The 21,470-nt window shown below is 41.8% G+C and overlaps 1 protein-coding gene across 3 annotated transcripts in view; it reads left to right on the top strand.

Moving 5' to 3' along the window:
- The window catches only part of LOC118359946 (diacylglycerol kinase alpha-like), a 40,130-nt gene extending 20,315 nt beyond the window's left edge, over positions 1 to 19,815 (top strand). For all 3 annotated transcript variants that reach the window (XM_035738883.2, XM_035738885.2, XM_052482303.1), the window contains 16 exons: positions 163 to 280; positions 671 to 759; positions 933 to 1,052; positions 3,079 to 3,177; positions 6,413 to 6,499; positions 6,950 to 7,023; positions 7,127 to 7,201; positions 9,377 to 9,462; positions 9,671 to 9,760; positions 9,973 to 10,133; positions 10,303 to 10,367; positions 10,496 to 10,586; positions 14,368 to 14,557; positions 14,826 to 14,943; positions 15,037 to 15,097; positions 15,263 to 19,815. In XM_035738883.2, coding sequence (XP_035594776.1) covers positions 163 to 280; positions 671 to 759; positions 933 to 1,052; positions 3,079 to 3,177; positions 6,413 to 6,499; positions 6,950 to 7,023; positions 7,127 to 7,201; positions 9,377 to 9,462; positions 9,671 to 9,760; positions 9,973 to 10,133; positions 10,303 to 10,367; positions 10,496 to 10,586; positions 14,368 to 14,557; positions 14,826 to 14,943; positions 15,037 to 15,097; positions 15,263 to 15,340 — 1,602 coding nt within the window. In that variant the 3' untranslated portion in view covers positions 15,341 to 19,815. The remainder of the gene's footprint in view (positions 1 to 162; positions 281 to 670; positions 760 to 932; positions 1,053 to 3,078; positions 3,178 to 6,412; positions 6,500 to 6,949; positions 7,024 to 7,126; positions 7,202 to 9,376; positions 9,463 to 9,670; positions 9,761 to 9,972; positions 10,134 to 10,302; positions 10,368 to 10,495; positions 10,587 to 14,367; positions 14,558 to 14,825; positions 14,944 to 15,036; positions 15,098 to 15,262) is intronic.
- The last annotated feature ends 1,655 nt before the right edge of the window (positions 19,816 to 21,470 follow it).

Genomic DNA, 21,470 nt, shown 5'->3' with positions numbered 1-21,470 from the left:
GGGGGGAAGGTGAGAGGGTGAGGTCAAAAGAGGAGAGGAGTGGAAAGAAGGAGGCAGAGAGGAATGAGTCAAAGGTAGACGTGGGGAAGTTAAAGTCGCCCAGAACTATATATATTTCATTGATGGTAACATAATATGGATTTTCTCCCCTTTCAACCCCAGATGACTCAGAAGGATGGGCAGCACCTATGGAGGATGAAGCATTTCAACAAGCCTGTCTACTGCAACGTTTGTCAGAGCATGCTGCTAGGACTAAGGAAACAGGGGCTTTGCTGCACCTGTGAGTGACACTATCTAGTCTCACCACTAGAGGGCAATACAACTTAACATTCTCAATCCACCCAATGCTCATTTTTGAGCAGAAAGACATCTATCCTGATCATGTAATTGAAAGCAAGTTAATGAAATCTCATACTCATAATCGGATTATGCTAAAATGTATGCTAAGATATGTCATAATGACTTATGACACCCAATGCATTGCAGTATATTTCCAAATAAGTTTCATAGAAAAACAATGTAGTGGCAATGTTTATTGACTACTTAATCGTCAACCTCGTTTCTAGTCTTGACTAACATGATTAATTGAATCAATAAATGACAGATAATGACAATAATAGTTCAACAATGGAGACACGTAATGCATTGTTTACTTGTCCTTGTTTTCAAGGCTGTAAATACACAGTCCATGGACGGTGTGCCAACATAAACCCAGCTCCCTGTACCAGGACCTATGTCAAATCTAAGAAAGACACAGGGGTATGAGTTTTTTTTTCCAAACAACTGCAAATTCCATTGTAAAATGTGAATATTTCCAATGCCTCTTCATTCTTAGTGTATGTTGTAATTTGAATGTCTGAGCCATTCTCTTTGTCCCTGTTTATGTACAGCGTCTGTCTTGCATCTTACTGGGCCTGTGTCTCTTGCCTCAGGTTCCAACCCATGACTGGGTCAGTGGGAACTGTGACTCTGGGAAGTGTGACAAGTGTCAGAAGAAGATCAAGAGTTATCACGGGCTGACGGGAAAACACTGTGTCTGGTGTCACTCCATGGTGAGGAGGGAGGGCTCCTGAGTAGATCTGTGGTCGTGAGAGTCAGGCCCTTGGAATTATTAGGCCAGATGTTTTCTTCCACACAGAGGATTTACATCACAATCTGTTCTGAAATCTGTTAATGGAGTGGTTTTGCAAGAGCTACAGTGCCTTGCGAAAGTATTCGGCCCCCTTGAACTTTGCGACCTTTTGCCACATTTCAGGCTTGAAACAAAGATATAAAACTGTATTTTTTTGTGAAGAATCAACAACAAGTGGGACACAATCATGAAGTGGAACGACATTTATTGGATATTTCAAACTTTTTTGAAAAAAAATGAAAAAAATCAAAAACGGAAAAATTGTGTGTGCAAAATTATTCAGCCCCCTTAAGTTAATACTTTGTAGCGCCACCTTTTGCTGCGATTACAGCTGTAAGTCGCTTGGGGTATGTCTCTATCAGTTTTGCACACAGAGAGACTGAATTTTTTTCCCATTCCTCCTTGCAAAACAGCTCGAGCTCAGTGAGGTTGGATGGAGAGCATTTGTGAACAGCAGTTTTCAGTTCTTTCCACAGATCCTCGATTGGATTCAGGTCTGGACTTTGACTTGGCCATTCTAACACCTGGATATGTTTATTTTTGAACCATTCCATTGTAGATTTTGCTTTGTGTTTTGGATCATTGTCTTGTTGGAAGAGAAATCTCCATCCCAGTCTCAGGTCTTTTGCAGACTCCATCAGGTTTTCTTCCAGAATGGTCCTGTATTTGGCTCCATCCATCTTCCTATCAATTTTAACCATCGTCCCTGTCCCTGCTGAAGAAAAGCAGGCCCAAACCATGATGCTGCCACCACCATGTTTGACAGTGGGGATGGTGTGTTCAGGGTGATGAGCTGTGTTGCTTTTACGCCAAACATAACGTTTTGCATTGTTGCCAAAAAGTTAAATTTTGGTTTCATCTGACCAGAGCACCTTCTTCCACATGTTTGGTGTGTCTCCCAGGTGGCTTGTGGCAAACTTTAAACAACACTTTTTTTGGATATCTTTAAGAAATGGCTTTCTTCTTGCCACTCTTCCATAAAGGCCAGATTTGTGCAATATACGACTGATTGTTGTCCTATGGACAGAGTCTCCCACCTCAGCTGTAGATCTCTGCAGTTCATCCAGAGTGATCATGGGCCTCTTGGCTGCATCTCTGATCATTCTTCTCCTTGTATGAGCTGAAAGTTTAGAGGGACGGCCAGGTCTTGGTAGATTTGCAGCGGTCTGATACTCCTTCCATTTCAATATTATCGCTTGCACAGTGCTCCTTGGGATGTTTAAAGCTTGGGAAATCTTTTGTATCCAAATCCGGCTTTAAACTTCTTCACAACAGTATCGCGGACCTGCCTGGTGTGTTCCTTGTTCTTCATGATGCTCTCTGCGCTTTTAACGGACCTCTGAGACTATCACAGTGCAGGTGCATTTATACGGAGACTTGATTACACACAGGTGGATTGTATTTATCATCATTAGTCATTTAGGTCAACATTGGATCATTCAGAGATCCTCACTGAACTTCTGGAGAGAGTTTGCTGCACAGAAAGTAAAGGGGCTGAATAATTTTGCACGCCCAATTTTTCAGTTTTTGATTTGTTAAAAAAGTTTGAAATATCCAATAAATGTAGTTCCACTTCATGATTGTGTCCCACTTGTTGTTGATTCTTCACAAAAAAATACAGTTTTATATCTTTATGTTTGAAGCCTGAAATGTGGCAAAAGGTCACAAAGTTCAATGGGGCCGAATACTTTCGCAAGGCACTGTATGTCTGGAACTACATATTTTAACATTAAAGCACTGGGGTGGTGTTTTTATTTTTTTAATTATAAAAATAAAAGACTCAACTGTAAAAAAATATATATATATATGTATGTGTATATATATAATATAAGCACTTTGTGACTACTGTTGATGTAGAAAGGGTTTTAGAAATAAAATGTTATTGGCTTTATTCATTAAGAATTTGATAAGAGCTTGCTATATCTCTGGCTGCTACTGTGTTCCAGCGCCATGATGACTGTGCCTCCCAGGAGCCCTCCGACTGTAACTGTGGACCTCTCAGAGACCATATCCTCCCCCCCTGGGCTATCTACCCTGTTATAAAGGTACTGGATCATCTACTGCCCCGTTACAGTTGTCCAACACTATAAAATGGAATATACTATATAAAGCTCACAAATATATGTGTTTAGGAACCTTAACTATGCGAAATAACATTTTTCTTATCTTAAAAACAACATTCACTCACATGCAATGGTAATAGTAGGATATCTAAAATGTCCAGCTTGAGAAACGATACATTTGGTTATCATATTGGGGAGGCAGGGTGGCCTAGTGGTTAGAGCATTGGACTAGTAACTGAAAGGTTGCAAGTTCAAATCCCCGAGCTGACAAGGTACAAACAAGGTACAAATCTGTCGTTCTGCCCCTGAACAGGCAGTTAACCCACTGTTCCTAGGCTGTCATTGAAAATAAGAATTTGTTCTTAACTGAGTGGCCTAGTAAAATAAAGGTTAAAAAAATATATATAAAAAAAATATTGTCATTGCTTCTTGTTTTATTTTGTGCCTCTGGGTGATCCTGAACAAAAAATACCCTGGTTTGGGATTTTCACTATATTTAATTAATCGAAGGGTCCTTTGGATGAAGGATTGTTGAAATATATTTGACATTTGTATCTTAAAGCGGCAATCAGCAGTAGGAACAATAACAAAGTGGCCTCGCACCCATGGTTCAGTAAAAAGCTGAGGGATGGGGGTGGAGAAGTTGAATCAATCTCAAATTCATAGACATAGCTATGAATGTAAGGATTGACCGTCCATGATATCAAAATTATAGTTTTGTCGTGTTTGTTTACATTTTTTGTTTACAAACATTGGAGAAAGAAAGCTCATATTTGGAGTTCTGATGAGTAACAGCAGTTGAACTAAGCTCATGATGTAGATGTAGCAACTACTGATTTCCCCTTTAAAGCATAGTTGAGAAGTAATTCGTTCAAATTGGAACATTTGTGACATTTTTGCAATAGCCAGGCCTCCTTTGACTCCATAATGTTTCATCTGTAAGTGCTACAAAGCAAAAATTGGTGTTTGTAATATGAATAGTATTTTGATGTCAATGACAATTTTCTTACATTAATTTATGAATATTGAAATAAATAAACATACATATTGAAAATATCATTGAACATAATATTCTACAGGCATATCAAAGTTATGACCCATTTTAAAGCTACAATATGTAACTTTTTGGGTGACCTGACCAAATGCACATAGAAATGTGAGTTATAGATCTGTCAATCTCATTGAAAGCAAGTCTAAGAAGTGGTATATATGTTCTATGTGTGCTATTTCTAGGCTTCCAGTTCGTACATTTTATTTTTGGGTCTTTTACTTTTGGTTTTGTACACCAGCTTCAAACATGAAAATACAATATTTTTTGTTATGGGAAATATTTCACAACAGTTTTTTGTGAAATATGCTTGTTTTGTCACAAACTGAAATGGCGGAGGGATTTCTGTATAGTGCAGCTTTAAACAGAGAAATTGGCATGGTAACCAATCACACTCCTCCTTTTACTTGTATTGTTGCACATTCTGCAAAATACCAGCAGAGGTCAACCATTTTGAATCGATTTTCACATTCACTCTGTTGGTAATGCATACAAATTGGATCATAACTCGAAAAGTAGCAGAGATACAATTCTGGAACTGTGATATGCCCGTAGATCAGTGGAGGCTGCTGAGGGGAGGACGGCTCATAATAACGGCTGGAATGGAGTCAATGGAATGGTATCAAACACGTGGAAACCATGTGTTTGATATATTTGATACCATTCCACTGATTACGCTCCAGCCATTACGACAAGCCCGTCCTCCCCAATTAAGGTGCCACCAACCTCCTGTCCTGTAGACGTGGAGTATCATCATGTTTAACAAGATATTGAACATTTTGCCAAATCAAAAATGAGATATTTTCAATATTCATAAATTAATATAAGAAAATTATTATTGAAAACAAAATACTACTCATAGGCCTCCCCGAGTGGCACAGTGGTCTAAGGCATTGCATCGCAGTGCTTGAGGCGTCACTACAGACCCGGGTTCGTTCTCAGGCTGTGTCACTACCAGCCGTGACAATTGGCCCAACGTCGTCTAGGTTAGGGGAGGGTTTGGCCAGGGGGGCTTTACTTGGCTTATCGTGCTCTAGCGACCCCTTGTGGCGGGCCGGGCTCCTGCAGGCTGATTTCAGTGTTTCCTTCTGCACATTGGTGCAGCTGGCTTCTTGGTTAAGCGGGCAGGTGTTAAGAAGCGGGTCATGTTTCGGAGGACGCATGACTCGACCTTCGCCTCTCCCGAGCCATTTGGGGAGCTGCAGCGATGAGACAAGATCGTAATTGAATATCACGAAATTGGGAAGGAAAAGTGGGGTAAAAATACAAACAAAATAAAAATTATATTAATACTACTACTCATATATTACAGAGCAAGCCTTGAAACAATTGAGACATGGATTGTGAATGTGTGCCATTCAGAGGGTTAATGGCCAAGACTCCCCACAGGTTGGATCCACCGTGCATGCCTTTGAACGGGGTATGGCAGTAGGTGCCTTTGAACGGGGTATGGCAGTAGGTGTCGTTGAACGGGGTATGGCAGTAGGTGCCTTTGAACAGGGTATGGCAGTAGGTGCCTTTGAACGGGGTATGGCAGTAGGTGCCTTTGAACGGGGTATGGCAGTAGGTGCCGGGTATTTGAACGGGGTATGGCAGTAGGTGTCAGCCGCACTGGTTTGAGTGTGTCAAGAACGGCAACGCAGCTAGATTTCTTTTCATGCTCAACAGTGTCGTGTGTGTATCAAGAATGGTCCACCACCCAAAGGCCATCCAGCCATACAGCTGTGGGAAGCATTGGAGTCTACATGGGCCAGCATTCCTGTGGAACACTTTTGACACATTGCCCTGATAAATTCAGGCTGTTCTGAAGGCAAAAAGGGGTCCAACTCAATATTAGGAAGGTGCTCCTTATGTTTTGTACACTCAGTGTATGTCAACAATCCTTCCTCCAAAGGACCCTTATGTATTAAATGTTGTTGTTTTTTGTTCTACTCTTGTGATGAATCACCCCTCTTGGTCTTTGCGCAATTCAAATTAAGTGTTATTTGTCACATGCGCCGAATACAACAGGTGTTTCACCTTACAGTGAAATGCTTACTTACAAGCCTTTAACCAACAATGTAGTTTTAAGAAAATACCTAAAAATGTTTAAAAAAAAATTGAAATAAAAGTAACAAATAATTAAAGATGACATTAATTGCCTGTCCATTTCTCCATTTGCCCCATTAGGAGAGGTCAAACAGCATAAAGAACGGCTCCTCAAGCTCAGCCGACGACAGTGACCACAACACCACTCCTGATGGACAGGTGCTTCAGGTACATACTAGTACCCTGTCACAAGACCGCTGGATAGTACTTGGTGTGAGTGTGGCCGATGTGAAATGGCTAGCTAGATAGCGGTGGTTCGCGCTAATAGTGTTTCAGTCGGTGACTTCACTCACTCTGAGGCCTAGAAGTACTTGTTCCCCTTGCTCTGCAAGGGCTGAGGCTTTTGTGGCGCGATGGGTAGCGATGCTTCATGAGTGACTGTGATTGATGTGTGCAGAGGGTCCCTGGTTCGAGCCCAGGTTGGGGCGAGGAGAGGGACGGAAGCTCTACTGTTATATGAGCACATGAACAGCAGTGTCTAACTATTTTTGACCTTGTTTAGAGTTTGTCGCTGGGAAGTTTCTCACAGCCATATTCCATCTGAATACACTGACAATGTAAACATCGTGTCTCCATTTGTGAAACTGCTGTAACCTGTAACTATTTATCCCTGAACAGATTAATCCGGTACCAGACACTCATCCTCTTCTAGTGTTTGTGAACCCTAAAAGTGGAGGCAAGCAGGGAGAAAGGTGAGGCTACTCGTGAGCACTCCTACACAAATGGGCATTTTATAGTTCACTACGAAACCATGTCAATCTTCGTATTTTACAATGACAAGTTATTTTATTTCAGAGTTCTGCGCAAATTTCAGTATTTGCTGAATCCACGGCAGGTGTACAACCTCTCCAATGGTGGACCTGGACCGGGGTAAGATTTCCCATATGGATAACGGCATATGGTAGAGACCAGTATGAGAATTAAATGAAAAACGACTCTGTTGTGATGCGTCACTAATTGGACAACTAAGGTATATTTAGCTACTTTGAATCAACAACAAAAAAAGACATTTAAAAGGTTTACTTTTTTGGGAGTGTGATTTGTGTGTGAGCCTTAAAATAATTTCATTACCAGAAACATGAACGTTATCTTATTGTTTGAGTGCAAAAAGTTCTAAAAGCGAAAGCATGCATCAGAATGATAGAACAGCTCTGCTAACTTTTTTAAAGTATGGTAGTCTAGTGGATTCTTTGACACGTTCTTCAAAACCTTTGACAGTAGATGTCCTTTAACTATTCAAACCACGAAAATTATAGTAAACTGTTCAATTGACCGAAGTTTATATAAATGTCAATTTATTACTGTGTTGGCCATTAGAATATTCTATCAAATGTTATACAATTAAATGTTTTTTAAAGTTTTTAGGTGAATACTTTGATTTTGAAACTTTGGGGCGCTACAGAGGATTGGCCTAGCTAGCAACTTGCTATCTCATTCAAAGTTCAACATTGTGCGAATAAATACATTCCTCAACCAATTCGATGGATTTGGATCAAATTAGGCTCAGTCACAGGCTATAAACTATGCGAGGCATTTCTGCGTGTTCAAAAGAAAGCAGACAAACAGACGAAAAAATCATTTCAGTGAAAGAGAGATACAAGTGTTGAGCAGGCAGGTAATGCGCCACGAAAATATCTTACTCATGGGAAATGGAGTGGTGAATGGCATCGAATTTGGGACAGTATTACATGGGAAATCAATGCAGTGTGGGGCATGAGGCGAACAGTAAGCGACGTGAAGCATAGGGAGCGAGATGACAGGCTCAGAGCTAGAAACAATAAAGGATTATTGAATAATGCTGTACTGTCGTAGGGCCTGCAGTTATAGACGTTTTGAAGGTTCAGATACGATCACAGATTGAGGTTGAAGCAGCAACAGTCAATCACTGAAGACCGAGGAAGAGGAATGCACCTTCGTAAGAAACATCAGTCGCAGTTGTGAAATCGGAGAGTGAGTTGTGTTAACATTACTTTAGCTTAATTACATTAGATATGGGATTTTGCATTTAGTTAACTTGATGATTCATCTTCACTTTCAGAGGGGCCTCCTCCATCTCTTGGAGGTTATTTGGTTGCTCCTTTAACTCCAGTCCTATTGACACTACCTCTGGATGTCAGTCAGACCACCTTTGGGCCCCAGCATTAGTACAACGTGTCCCCTCAACTTGAAGAATAATTGCCTCTATCAGAATGCAACCATGAAAACACAAAGTATCATGATCCACTCCCTCCTTCTGGAAAGCTACAACACCACAGCCAATGTGCCAAGGGCTGGCCAGCAGCTCCAGCCTGCTCAGTACAGTCAGTGCCATGGCCTTGACCGTTAATGACATGATGCAGCGGTAGGTTGAACACAGTCAGAATAGGATGAGTGTCCTGGAGAGAATGGCAACAGCTGTAGAGATGAGAAATGCTGGTCTCCCTCCTACCTCTGAACATAAATTAAACCACTGCAGTCTCCTGAAAACCAAGGCACATCTGTCTTTGTTGCGGACTTCAACAACTAGAGTAAACTGGGAAAACGGAGGTCATTCTCTGTACAGTAAATTCACTGGAAACTAAAGTTTAAACAGCACTATTTTGATGTCTAAAAATGTGATGTGCTGTTGAAGGCATATGGTCTAGGCACTAATCTCAATAATGAACTGAGAAAGATAACCAGGTCCTAAATTGAACAAAACTACAAAGATCACGGATCTTCCCAAAATGGTGCTATGATAGATGTTTTTGTGCATTGAGTTATTCTACCTCAAATTTTGTAATCTTCTGTGATCTTGGTGTCTGATATAAACTTTTGTATTTTGCACATATAACCGTGATGTTAGTCATGGGTTATCTCAATGTTTTTGATGACTTCGTTAAGCATTTTCTGTCAGATTTATTTACCTATCTTTTGTTTTAGTAGAGATGTTTAGAAATCACCCCAAAAATAAAAAAAATACAATTCCTCTCTTTGTTGACTTGAATGGCTTATATCTGTCTGAGATGCCATCAACATTTAGGTCCTGTCCTGCACCCACAACATAATATTACGTCTGTGTTTCAGGTTGTGCTTCTTCAGATCTCTGAAGGATTACAGGATATTGGTTTGCGGAGGGGACGGCACTGTGGGCTGGATACTTGATGCCATAGGTGGGGTCAAGTACACAATGTTGGTAAATCATGTGGTACACATGCCATGTGGTACACATAGACAAATCAACTTCAGTGTATGTGTACAAACTATGAATTTCCTAACTTCAGTGTATGTGTACAAACTATGAATTTCCTAACCAAAGACTCAAACATGTCACAGAAATGGTGATATTGATCTGTCTTTCTCCCCTTCTGGTTCAATCAGACAAAGCCAATCTTCAAGTGCGGCCACCTGTGGCTGTGTTACCCCTGGGCACAGGAAATGACCTTGCACGTTGTCTTAGATGGGGAGGAGGTGGGCACAGGGTTGACCTTTTTTCATTATACCCGTTGTGTGTTCACGGATCATATATCCAGTATTTGCTGTCCATAGTTCTACTGTATGTGATGAAAGAATCACTGTCTCTGGGTGTTTCATCTTAGTTTCTTGTATGTTTTTGTACTTGAGTGTGGGACCGTTGGTAGCACAGAATGATCCCTTATAGTGTACCTCTGTGGTCTGTGTAGGTTATGATGGGACAGATCTGTGTCGTATCCTGAAGGAGATTGAGGTCAGCACCCCGGTGCTGATGGACCGCTGGAATGTAGAGGTGATCCTAGAGGACCCCCAGGAGACAGGAGACCCTGTGCCTTATGAGATCATCAACAACTACTTCTCCATCGGCGTGGTGAGTTAGGAACAAGGGTAATGAACTTGTAGCCTGGTCCCAGATCTGTTTGTGCTGTCTTGACAACTCCTATGGCCATTTTCACGTTGAAGACGGCAACAAATGTGTGACCAGGCTACGTACTTACGGCACACACCAGAACTTTTCAGAACTTGTTGTATGTTGACAGGACGCCTCTATTGCCCACCGTTTTCATACGATGAGAGAGAAACACCCCCAGAAATTCAACAGCAGGTAAACACATTTGAATAACCAGCACAGAGTCCTATAGTACATGTGGGGACTAACCTTTTAGGGGTAGTCACCTTGTGCATGGTGTAAATGACTCTACGTGAATTCAAGAATGTTGTTCAATATTTCAGAATGAAGAACAAGTTGTGGTACTTTGAGTTTGCCACCTCAGAGACCATCTCTGCTTCGTGCAAGAAACTGAATGAATGTCTTACAATTGAGGTGAGGATGGCAAACGCACAGCTTTGAATCAGCTCATAAAAAATAAAAAAATATTTATTTATTTATTTTATTTCACCTTTATTTAAACAGGTAGGCAAGTTGAGAACAAGTTCTCATTTACAGTTGCAACCTGGCCAAGATAAAGCAAAGCAGTTCGACATACAACGACACAGAGTTACACATGGAGTAAAACAAACATACAGTCAATAATACAGTATAAACAAGTCTATATACGATGTGAGCAAATGAGGCGAGAAGGGAGGTAAAGGCAAAAAAAGGCCATGGTGGCAAAGTAAATACAATATAGCAAGTAAAATACTGGAATGGTAGATTTGCAGTGGAAGAATGTGCAAAGTAGAAATACAAATAATGGGGTGCAAAGGAGGAGCAAAATAAATACAGTAGGGAGGTAGTTAAGGTAAAGAGGTAGTTGTTTGGGCTAAATTATAGGTGGGCTATGTACAGGTGCAGTAATCTATGCTCTGACAGTTGGTGCTTAAAGCTAGTGAGGGAGATAAGTGTTTCCAGTTTCAGAGATTTTTGTAGTTCGTTCCAGTCATTGGAAGCAGAGAACTGGAACGAGAGGCGGCCAAAGAAAGAATTGGTTTTGGGGGTGACTAGAGAGATATACCTGCTGGAGCGTGTGCTACAGGTGGGAGATGCTATGGTGACCAGCGAGCTGAGATAAGGGGGGACTTTACCTAGCAGGGTCTTGTAGATGACATGGAGCCAGTGGGTTTGGCAACGAGTATGAAGCGAGGGCCAGCCAACGAGAGCGTACAGGTCGCAATGGTGGGTAGTATATGGGGCTTTGGTGACAAAACGGATTGCACTGTGATAGACTGCATCCAATTTCTTGAGTAGGTTATTGGAGGCTATTTTGTAAATGACATCGCCGAAGTTGAGGATTGGTAGGATGGTCAGTTTTACAAGGGTATGTTTGGCAGCATGAGTGAAGGATGCTTTGTTGCGAAATAGGAAGCCAATTCTAGATTTAACTTTGGATTGGAGATGTTTGATGCGGTTCTGGAAGGAGAGTTTACAGTCTAACCAGACACCTAGGTATTTGTAGTTGTCCACGTATTCTAAGTCAGAGCCGTCCAGAGTAGTGATGTTGAACAGGCGGGCAGGTGCAGGCAGCGATCGGTTGAAGAGCATGTATTTAGTTTTACTTGTATTTAAGAGCAATTGGAGGCCACGGAAGGAGAGTTGTATGGGATTGAAGCTTGCCTGGAGGGTTGTTAACACAGTGTCCAAGGAAGGGCCAGATGTATACAGAATGGTGTCGTCTGCATAGAGGTGGATCAGAGACTCACCAGCAGCAAGAGCGACATCATTGATGTATACAGAGAAGAGAGTCGGTCCAAGAATTGAACCCTGTAGCACCCCCATAGAGACTGCCAGAGGTCCGGACAGCAGACCCTCCGATTTGACACACTGAACTCTATCAGAGAAGTAGTTGGTGAACCAGGCGAGGCAATCATTTGAGAAATCAAGGCTGTCGAGTCTGCCGATGAGGATGTGGTGATTGACAGAGTCGAAAGCCTTGGCCAGATCAATGAATACGGCTGCACAGTAATGTTTCTTATCGATGGCGGTTAAGATATCGTTAAGGACCTTGAGCGTGGCTGAGATGCACCCATGACCAGCTCTGAAACCAGATTGCATAGCAGAGAAGGTATGGTGAGATTCGAAATGGTCGGTAATCTGTTTGTTGACTTGGCTTAAGAAGACCTTAGAAAGGCAGGGTAGGATAGATATAGGTCTGTAGCAGTTTGGGTCAAGATTGTCCCCCCCTTTGAAGAGGGGGATGACCGCAGCTGCTTTCCAATCTTTGGGAATCTCAGAAGACACGAAAGAGAGGTTGAACAGGCTAGTAATAGGGGTGACAACAATTTCGGCAGATAATTTTAGAAAGAAAGGCTCCATATTGTCTAGCCCGGCTGATTTGTAGGGGTCCAGATTTTGCAGCTCTTTCAGAACATCAGCTGACTGGATTTGGGAGAAGGAGAAATGGGGAAGGCTTGAGCGAGTTGCTGTACCTTAACACATACAGTGGGGAGAACAAGTATTTGATACACTGCCGATTTTGCAGGATTTCCTACTTACAAAGCACATAGAGGTCTGTAATTTATATAATAGGTACACTTCAACTGTGAGAGACGGAGTCAAAAACAAAAATCCAGAAAATCACATTGTATGATTTTTAAGTGATTCATTTGCATTTTATTGCATGACATAAGTATTTGACCAGTAAGAATTCTGGCTCTCACAGACCTGTTAGTTTTTCTTTAAGAAGCCCTCCTGTTCTCCACTCATTACCTGTATTAACTGTACCTGTTTGAACTCGTTACCTGTATAAACGACACCTGTCCACACACTCAATCAAACAGACTCCAACCTCTCCACAATGGCCAAGACCAGAGAGCTGTGTAAGGACATCGGGGATAAAAATTGTAGACCTGCACAAGGCTGGGATGGGCTACAGCACAATAGGCAAGCAGCTTGGTGAGAAGGCAACAACTGTTGGCGCAATTATTAGAAAATGTAAGAAGTTGAAGATGACGGTCAATCACCCTCGGTCTGGGGCTCCATGCATGATCTCACCTCGTTGGGCATCAATGTTCATGAGTAAGGTGAGGGATCAGCCCAGAACTACACGACAGGACCTGGTCAATGATCTGAAGAGAGCTGGAACCACAGTCTCAAAGAAAACCATTAGTAACACACTATGCCGTCGTGGATTAAAATCCTGCAGCGCACACAAGGTCCCCCTGCTCAAGCCAGAGCATGCCCAGGCCCGTCTGAAGTTTGCCAATGACCATCTGGATGACCCAGAAGAGGAATGGGAGAAGGTCATGTGGTCTGATGAGACAAAAATAGAGCTTTTTGGTCTAAACTCCACTCGCCGTGTTTGGAGGAAGAAGAAGGATGAGTACAACCCCAAGAACACCATCCCAACCGTGAAGCATGGAGGTGGAAACATCATTCTTTAAGGATGCTTTTCTGCAAAGGGGACGGACGACTGCACCGTATTGAGGGGAGGATGGATGGGGCCATGTATTACGAGATCTTGGCCAACAACCTCCTTCCCTCAGTAAGAGCATTGAAGATGGGTCGTGCCTGGGTCTTCCAGCATGACAACGAAACACACAGCCAGGGCAACTAAGGAGTGGCTCCGTAAGAAGCATCTCAAGGTCCTGGAGTGGCCTAGCCAGTCACCAGACCTGAACCCAATAGATAATCCTTGGAGGAAGCTGAAATTCTGTATTGCCCAGCGACAGCCCCGAAACCTGAAGGATCTGGAGAAGGTCTGTATGGAGGAGTGGGACAAAATCCCTGCTGCAGTGTGTGCAAACCTGGTCAAGAACTACAGGAAACGTATTATCTCTGTAATTGCAAACAAAGGTTTCTGTACCAAATATTAAGTTATGCTTTTCTGATGTATCAAATAATTATGTCATGCAATAAAATGCATATTAATTACTTAAAAATCATACAATGTGATTTTCTAGTTTTTTGTTTTAAATTCCGTCTCTCACAGTTGAAGTGTACCTCTACATGCTTTGTAAGTAGGAAAACCTGCTAAATCGGCAGTGTATCAAATACTTGTTCTCCCCACTCAACATAGTCTGCAAACAAGCACGTATTTTTAGCATGCAGAATTACATAAAGGTTTTGGTTAACACAGGCGACCTGATAGTTCTGCGATATATGCCTTATGTTTATCTCATTATGGCATCTCATTAAGTTGCTCTGTCTGATGTTGTACGTCCCTCAGTGCTGCGGCACCCCATTAGACCTGAGTGGCCGTTCTATGGAGGGGATCGCTGTCCTCAACATTCCCAGCATGCACGGTGGATCCAACCTGTGGGGAGAAGCCAAGAAGAGTGAATGCAAGTGCTTGATGAATCCTCAGGAAATGCCTGTGGTTATTGTTGACCCTGAAGTCTTGAAAGTCAGTGGACAAGGTACGGCTATATCCTTTGCCTTTAACCAAGGGCTCAAGATTTCAAAATGTTAAAGGATGGGTCTGGTAAATTATATTGTTAGGATATCATGTGAGATGTTAGTTCTCATGCCACAGCTGTTAAAAGATAAATGTTATTTTCATTGGAAGAAGCCCTTGACCCTGGATGGGTTGAGAAGTATGTTTGAATCTTAACAGCTGGTCTCAGGCTGAAAAAGACTGCCTTTCTGTGTGAATTGCATGTTCAGTGTTTCCATCTTCCGTACCAGACGTCAGTGACCGGCGTTTGGAGGTGGTTGGCCTCGAAGGGGCCATGGAGATGGGACAGATATATACAGGACTTAAGAGCGCTATACGACTAGCAAAAACCTCCCAGATCACAATCAGGTGAGTGTTTATGAGATGTGTATAGACTGGCTGAGATATACAAAAACATTCTATCCCCACTACTTATCTTGCTTATCTCTGTCCATCTCTCAGGACGAAGAAACCTTTACCGATGCAGATAGACGGAGAGCCCTGGATGCAGCCACCCTGTACGGTGAGTGCTAGGAAGCCAGCTTGGCAAGCAGAGTTGAAAGCAGGTTCAGTTTCTAGAGACCATGGGACTTGATGCTAATAATACGTTGTTAATATAACATGGTAACGTGGTGCTAAACATGGTAATTTGAGTAAAGCAACCTTTTTGCTCATATTCTTTCTTTAGATTCACATCACACACAAGAACCAGGCCAGTATGCTGATGGCTCCCCAGGGCCGGTCCAGCTTCTTCAGCTCAAAGTAGTAGCCTGCTCCTCTGGCTTCAAGCTGTAACATGGCTGGCCTGTATACACTTGCTTATTATTGTACATTTTGTTAAAGGCCCAGTGCAGTCAAATGTGATTTTCCTGTGTTTTATATATATTTCCTCTCTGAGGTTAGAGTAATATTGTGCAAATTATTATAATGTCCTTTTAGTGCAAGAGCTGTTTGAAGAGACTGCCTAACATTTCTGCCTGTTTTGCTGTGAAGGAGTTTTGGCCATGGTAGTAAGTTAGCAAATAGACTGATAAGAAATAGTTCCAAACCTGTCTGTCAGTGTCAACAGATTTGGTAAAGAGGTCAATGGAAGTTGACCAAAAACAAGGAAAATGCCATGGAAACGCGGTGGGGTGGAGATCCTGAAAATTTGCCCACATTTGCATTTATGCTATTGTTTGTGTATTTCACACTATGTTGAGGTAGAAATAGGAGTATAATGCTTGTATGGATGTCAACCACAATACATGTTAAATCAAATCATCTTCACCAATCAAGTCATCAATCAACGTCAATATAGTTGAAAACAACTTTGATTACCACCACTGATTTCTGTGTGCTTCCATCTTATACCAACCGGAGTTAGCATTTAGCAGTCACTTCTTCTAAACCTGAAAGGGGACAACTTATTGATGTTATGCAGCTAAAACAGCCAAACATGTCCAAATCAGACTTCAGTAACTTCAGTTGTGGGTCGGGCTGAGCGAGTTCCATGCTTCCTCTGAAATGCGTTCTCTGAAGTGATGAATCACACTTCACCATCTGGCAGTCCGACGGACTAATCTGGGTTTGGCAGATGCCAGGAGAACTCTAGCTGCCCGAATGCATAGTGCTAACTGTAAAGTTTGGTGGAGGAGGAATAATGGTATGGGGCTGTTTTTCATGGTTCGTGCTAGGCCCCTTAGTTCCAGTGAAGGGAAATCTTAATACTACAGCATACAATGACATTCTAGACGACTCTGTGCTTCAAACTTTTTGGCAACAGTTTGGGAAAATCCTTTTCCTGTTTCAGCATGACAATGCCTCTGTGCACTAAAGAGATGTCCATACAGAAATGGTTTGTTGAGATCGGTGTGGAAGAACTTCACTGGCCTGCACAGAGAGGCCTTACCTCAACCCCAACGAACACCTTTGGAATGAATTGGAATGTCGACTGCGAGCCAGGCTTAATCACCCAACCTCTCTAATGCTCTTGTGGCTGAATGGAAGCAAGTACCCACAGCAATGTTCCAACATAATAAAACATAATAATTCGATATATCACCCAGCCCAAATTGTGGGCCTGTTAAAATGCATTAATCGTGACGGATTTGACGAATATCCACTTTTTTAGATCAGATTTGTTGGTTGTCCACCAATCCGGCATCCTCCTATCCCCCGTGGTCTGCATTCCGTTGACCTCTTTATCGCAACTATAACAGCTCATTGTCAGTTTTCCCCTCCCCACTCAGACCACTCCCAGACAGTCCTAGCAAAATTCTTGCTTGAGGAATTGCCCTTTGCTTAGAAGTTATTCTTGACCATTTTAAATGAAAACAGCCACAGTAAGGTATTTAATTGCTATGTAGAAATGATTTGATATTGAGATAAAAACGGTTACATTGGACCTTTTTAAATGACTGAAGCAACTTGGTTTGTCAAACAGTTGGTATGTGCATGTTTTAGAGAGATGTTGACCAACATTTTCAGAAAGTTCAGTACATATGTTTTTGTTCTGCCACAATGCAAGTCTATATTATGAAAGCCTTACAAACTACAGCTGTAGATTAACTTGATGTCCACTGTTATATATTTAAGCTAAGAACTTAGTGTGCCTTTTGTCATAATTTAGCCAAATTCATCGAATGCGTTTATCAAGGAGTGAAAAACTGTGCTATGATTCTGCTTGAACACTTTGAGTGAAATGTTTATTTAGCAAGGTTTTTATTGTAACTGCATTTTCTAATTTGTTATTATATTTTAGTAGGATCATTTTAAATGTGTGTATGTACAGTACCAGTCAAAAGTTTGGACAGTTTGCGTGTGTCTCATTCAAGGGTTTTTCTTTATTTTTACTATTTTCTACATTGTACAATAATAATAATGAAGACATCAAAACAATGAAATAACACATTTTTACTGTTATTTTACTGCTGCGCTTTAACTATTTCTTTTTTAAAAAGTATTTACTTAACACTTATTTTTCTTAACTGCATTGTTGGTTAAGGTCTTGTAGAGAGAATGCCAAGCATGTGCAAAACTGTCAAGGCAAAGGGTGGCTACTTTGAAGAATCTAAAATATATTTTTATTTGTTTAACACTTTTTGGTTAATTCCACATGTGTTATGTAGTATTTCATTGTTTTCACTATTATTCTTCACTATTATTTGACAATGTAGAAAATAGTAAATATAAAGAAACCCTTGAATGAGTAGGTGTCCAAACTTTTGATGTGTGTGTGTGTGTGTGTTTGTGTGTGTGTGTGTGTGTGTGTGAACTGAGCAAAAAAAGAAACGTCCCTTTTTCAGGACCCTGTCTTTCAAAGATAATTAATAAACTCCAAATAACTTCACAGATCTTCATTGGAAAGGGTTTAAACACTGTTTCCCATGCTTTTTTCAATGACCCATAAACAATTAATGGACATGCACCTGTGGAACGGTTGTTAAGACACTAACAGCTTACAGACGGTTGGCAATTAAAGTCACAGTTATGAAAACTTAGGACACTAAAGAGGCCTTTCTACTGACTCTGAAAAACACCAAAAGAAAGATGCCCATGATCCCTGCTCATCTGCGTGTACTTGCATGAGGCAAGGAGGCATACGGACTGCAGATGTGGCCAGGGCAATAAATTGCCATGTCCGTACTGTGAGACGCCTTTGACAGTGCTACGGGGAGATAGGACGGACAGCTGATCCTCGCAGTGGCACACAACATGTAACAACACCTGCACAGGATCGGTACATCTGAAAATCACACCTGCAGGACAGGTACAGGATGGCAACAACAACTGCCCGAGTTACACCAGGAACGCACAATCCCTCCATCAGTGCTCAGACTGTCCACAATAGGCTGAGAGAGGCTGGACTGAGGGCTTGTAGGCCTGTTGTAAGGCAGGTCCTCACCAGACATCAACAACATCGCCTATGGGCACAAACCCACCGTCGCTGGGCCAGATAGGGCTGGCAAAAAGTACTCTTCACTGACGAGTCGCGGTTCTGTCTCACCAGGGGTGATGGTCAGATTTGTGTTTATTGTCGAAGGAATGAGCGAGGCCTGTACTCTGGAGCGGGATCGATTTGGAGGTGGAGGGTCCGTCATGGTCTGTGGCGGTGTGTCACAGTGTCATCGGACTGAGCTTGTTGTCATTGCAGGCAATCTCAAAGCTGTGCGTTACAGTGAAGACGTCCTCCTCCCTCATGTGGTACCCTTCCTGCAGGCTCATCCTCACATGACCCTCCAGCATGACAATGCCACCAGCCATACTGTTCGTTCTGTGTGTGATGTCCTGCTGTGTTCTGCCATGGCCACCGAAGAGCCCAAATCTCAATCCCATCGAGCACGTCTAGGACCTGTTGGATCGGAGGGTGAGGGCTAGGACCATTCCCTCCAGAAATGTCCGGGAACTTGCAGGTGCCTTGGTGGAAGAGTGGGGTAACATCTCACAGCACGAACTGTCAAATCTGGTTCAGTCCATGAGGAGGAGATGAACTGCAGTACTTAATGCAGCTGGTGGCCACACCAGATACTGACTGTTACTTTTGATTTTGACACCCCCTTTGTTCAGGGACACATTATTCCATTTCTGTTAGTCACATGTCTGTGGGACTTGTTCCGTTTGGCTCAGTTGTTGAATCTTATGTTCATACAAATATTTACACATGTTAAGTTTGCTGAAAATAAATGCAGTTGATAGTGAAAGGACTTTTCTTTTCTTGCTGTGTGTGTGTGTGTGTGTGTGTGTGTGTGTGTGTGTGTGTGTGTGTGTGTGTGTGTGTGTGTGTGTGTGTGTGTGTGTGTGTGTGTGTGTGTGTGTGTGTGTGTGTGTGTGTGTGTGTGGTCATTGAAAGTCTAGATTTTTCTAGGATGTATTAAGCTATGAAATATTTTGAATGCAATGCATAAAGCTTTGGTAATATACCCACAAGTGATAATTAATGCAGATTGTATTTGAAATGATTATGCACTCATTAGTGCTTATGTATGTAAGCAGGAAACCCTTTGCCCCAATGTCCTAAGACCAAACCACATTGAATTGTTTTAAAAGCAGACCTTAAATGTCCTTTTAAATAAGCTTTTAGTTGTAATATATTGAGTGGCCGTTTTTGAAAACGAATTGTTTACTTCTTTCTCAATGCAAGGCATCCGTTTATCTTATTGAATATATCTAATTGGAGGTTAGCCATATCATAAATCCTGAGAATGTTGAAAAATATTTCAAATGATGCTGTATATATTTCAATAAACCATCATGACATGATTTGGTGTGGTTATTATCGAATGAATAGGTAACCATTTGATTATTCGTTTCTTTATTAGTTAGAGCTAATAAATATCAAAGTATTGTATTGTGGTCTCATGAACTCTGTTTAGGTTACCAAACATATGCATGATCACAGGGGGGCGCCACCTGCTCCGTTTCAGCGGTCGGTTCTGTGTGGGCCTCATTGGCTTGGGCCCTATGACTTTATACCTCCGTTGATAGGCTACATTCACAGATGGATTATTAAAGCAATTTATACAATGGGTGGTTTAGATTTCCCATTGTTCGACTCTATCTGCCCATGATATACTAGACAGCATACGAATGGCCAGTACATTCATAAAAAGTGCCATCGGTTACCTAGCAACGCACTACTACAACTTTTACAGATCCACTGTCGTCCGTCTCATCTGCACAGTCATGCCATTTATAAACTCGACCTCCACTGTAAAAAGTATCTAGACGTTATCTCCGATATTTGCAGCAATATTACAATTGGTTCTCCACTGTGGCCCATAATAATGAACGAGTCGGGACGAGACAGTCGAAACCACGAAAGCAAAGCCAAACGAAACGAAATGCAGCTAGTTTGCGGACTTTCCAGCTGCAGCCTGAATTAATTGTGTTAGCTGTATAGTTGGATAGCTAGCAAGGGAGAAGGGCCTCCATAGCAACCACTTGTTTGCCAATGAAACCTGTAAAGTTATGGAGCTATCAAACAGGTGTGAGGTAGTTTTGCTGTACATGACTGTCACTACGAATAGAACTAACGATCAGAGAACGCCTAAAATTGCTCTTGACAGACAGTTTTTTAGCACCACGTTTTGTTGAAAAAATGTATGGTTTGGGAAATAATCTTGCGTTATAATGCTGGTGACCCTTTGTACAAAAGCAACAATACACTCGAGTACATGTGTTTGTGCCATGACTGTGGTGGTTAACCAATCTGCTTTGCCTCATGGCTATGCCACATCACAGCCATGATAAAACAAATGTGTAGCACATGACCTCATGTATTATTGTTTGCAGTTTTTTACAATCATTTACACACTAAAAGTGGTACTTGAGGCATACTCAGTGAAACCATTAACTCATATACCTAATCTTAAGACCAAGTCTGCAAAACTGCAAGTGCATTATCAGCTTTACAGTCAGTTTACAATTGCAAAATAACTAAACACAGTTCTCTACATTAGACACATCATTCAAGACTAACAGGTGTTTTGTTTGGAAAACACTGCTATCCAAAATGCCACAACCCTTTATCTACTCACAGTGCGTACGTGTGAAAACACTTAGAGCTAATTTCTTCACTTAGAAACCAGAGCTTGAGCACTGTAAATAGGCTTCAGGTTGGCGTTCTTGGTTTGGACAACAATGGAGGCCAATTTTGGAGAGAGAGTTAGAGGAGTGCGCGTAAGAGGGGGACAAGGACAAGGAGGAGGCATGCCAGGGCTGGATACGCCACTCAAGACGCTACTTCCCCCGCTGTTTAGCCAGAGAGAACATTGCTTGTGATGTTGATGAGGGGCTGTGGCCAGGCCCAAATAGGAGACAGGGTGCACCCTAATTGTTTTTTTCTTTATAGTGACAAGCCTATTTGTTTTTATATTCTACTGTATTTGTTTTGTCTGTTACTGTTCATCCCGAAA

Source organism: Oncorhynchus keta, chromosome 27 (assembly GCF_023373465.1).
Source record: "Oncorhynchus keta strain PuntledgeMale-10-30-2019 chromosome 27, Oket_V2, whole genome shotgun sequence".
In the NCBI taxonomy this organism is placed as follows: Eukaryota; Metazoa; Chordata; class Actinopteri; order Salmoniformes; family Salmonidae; genus Oncorhynchus; species Oncorhynchus keta.
This window is presented reverse-complemented; position numbering and strand designations above follow the sequence as displayed.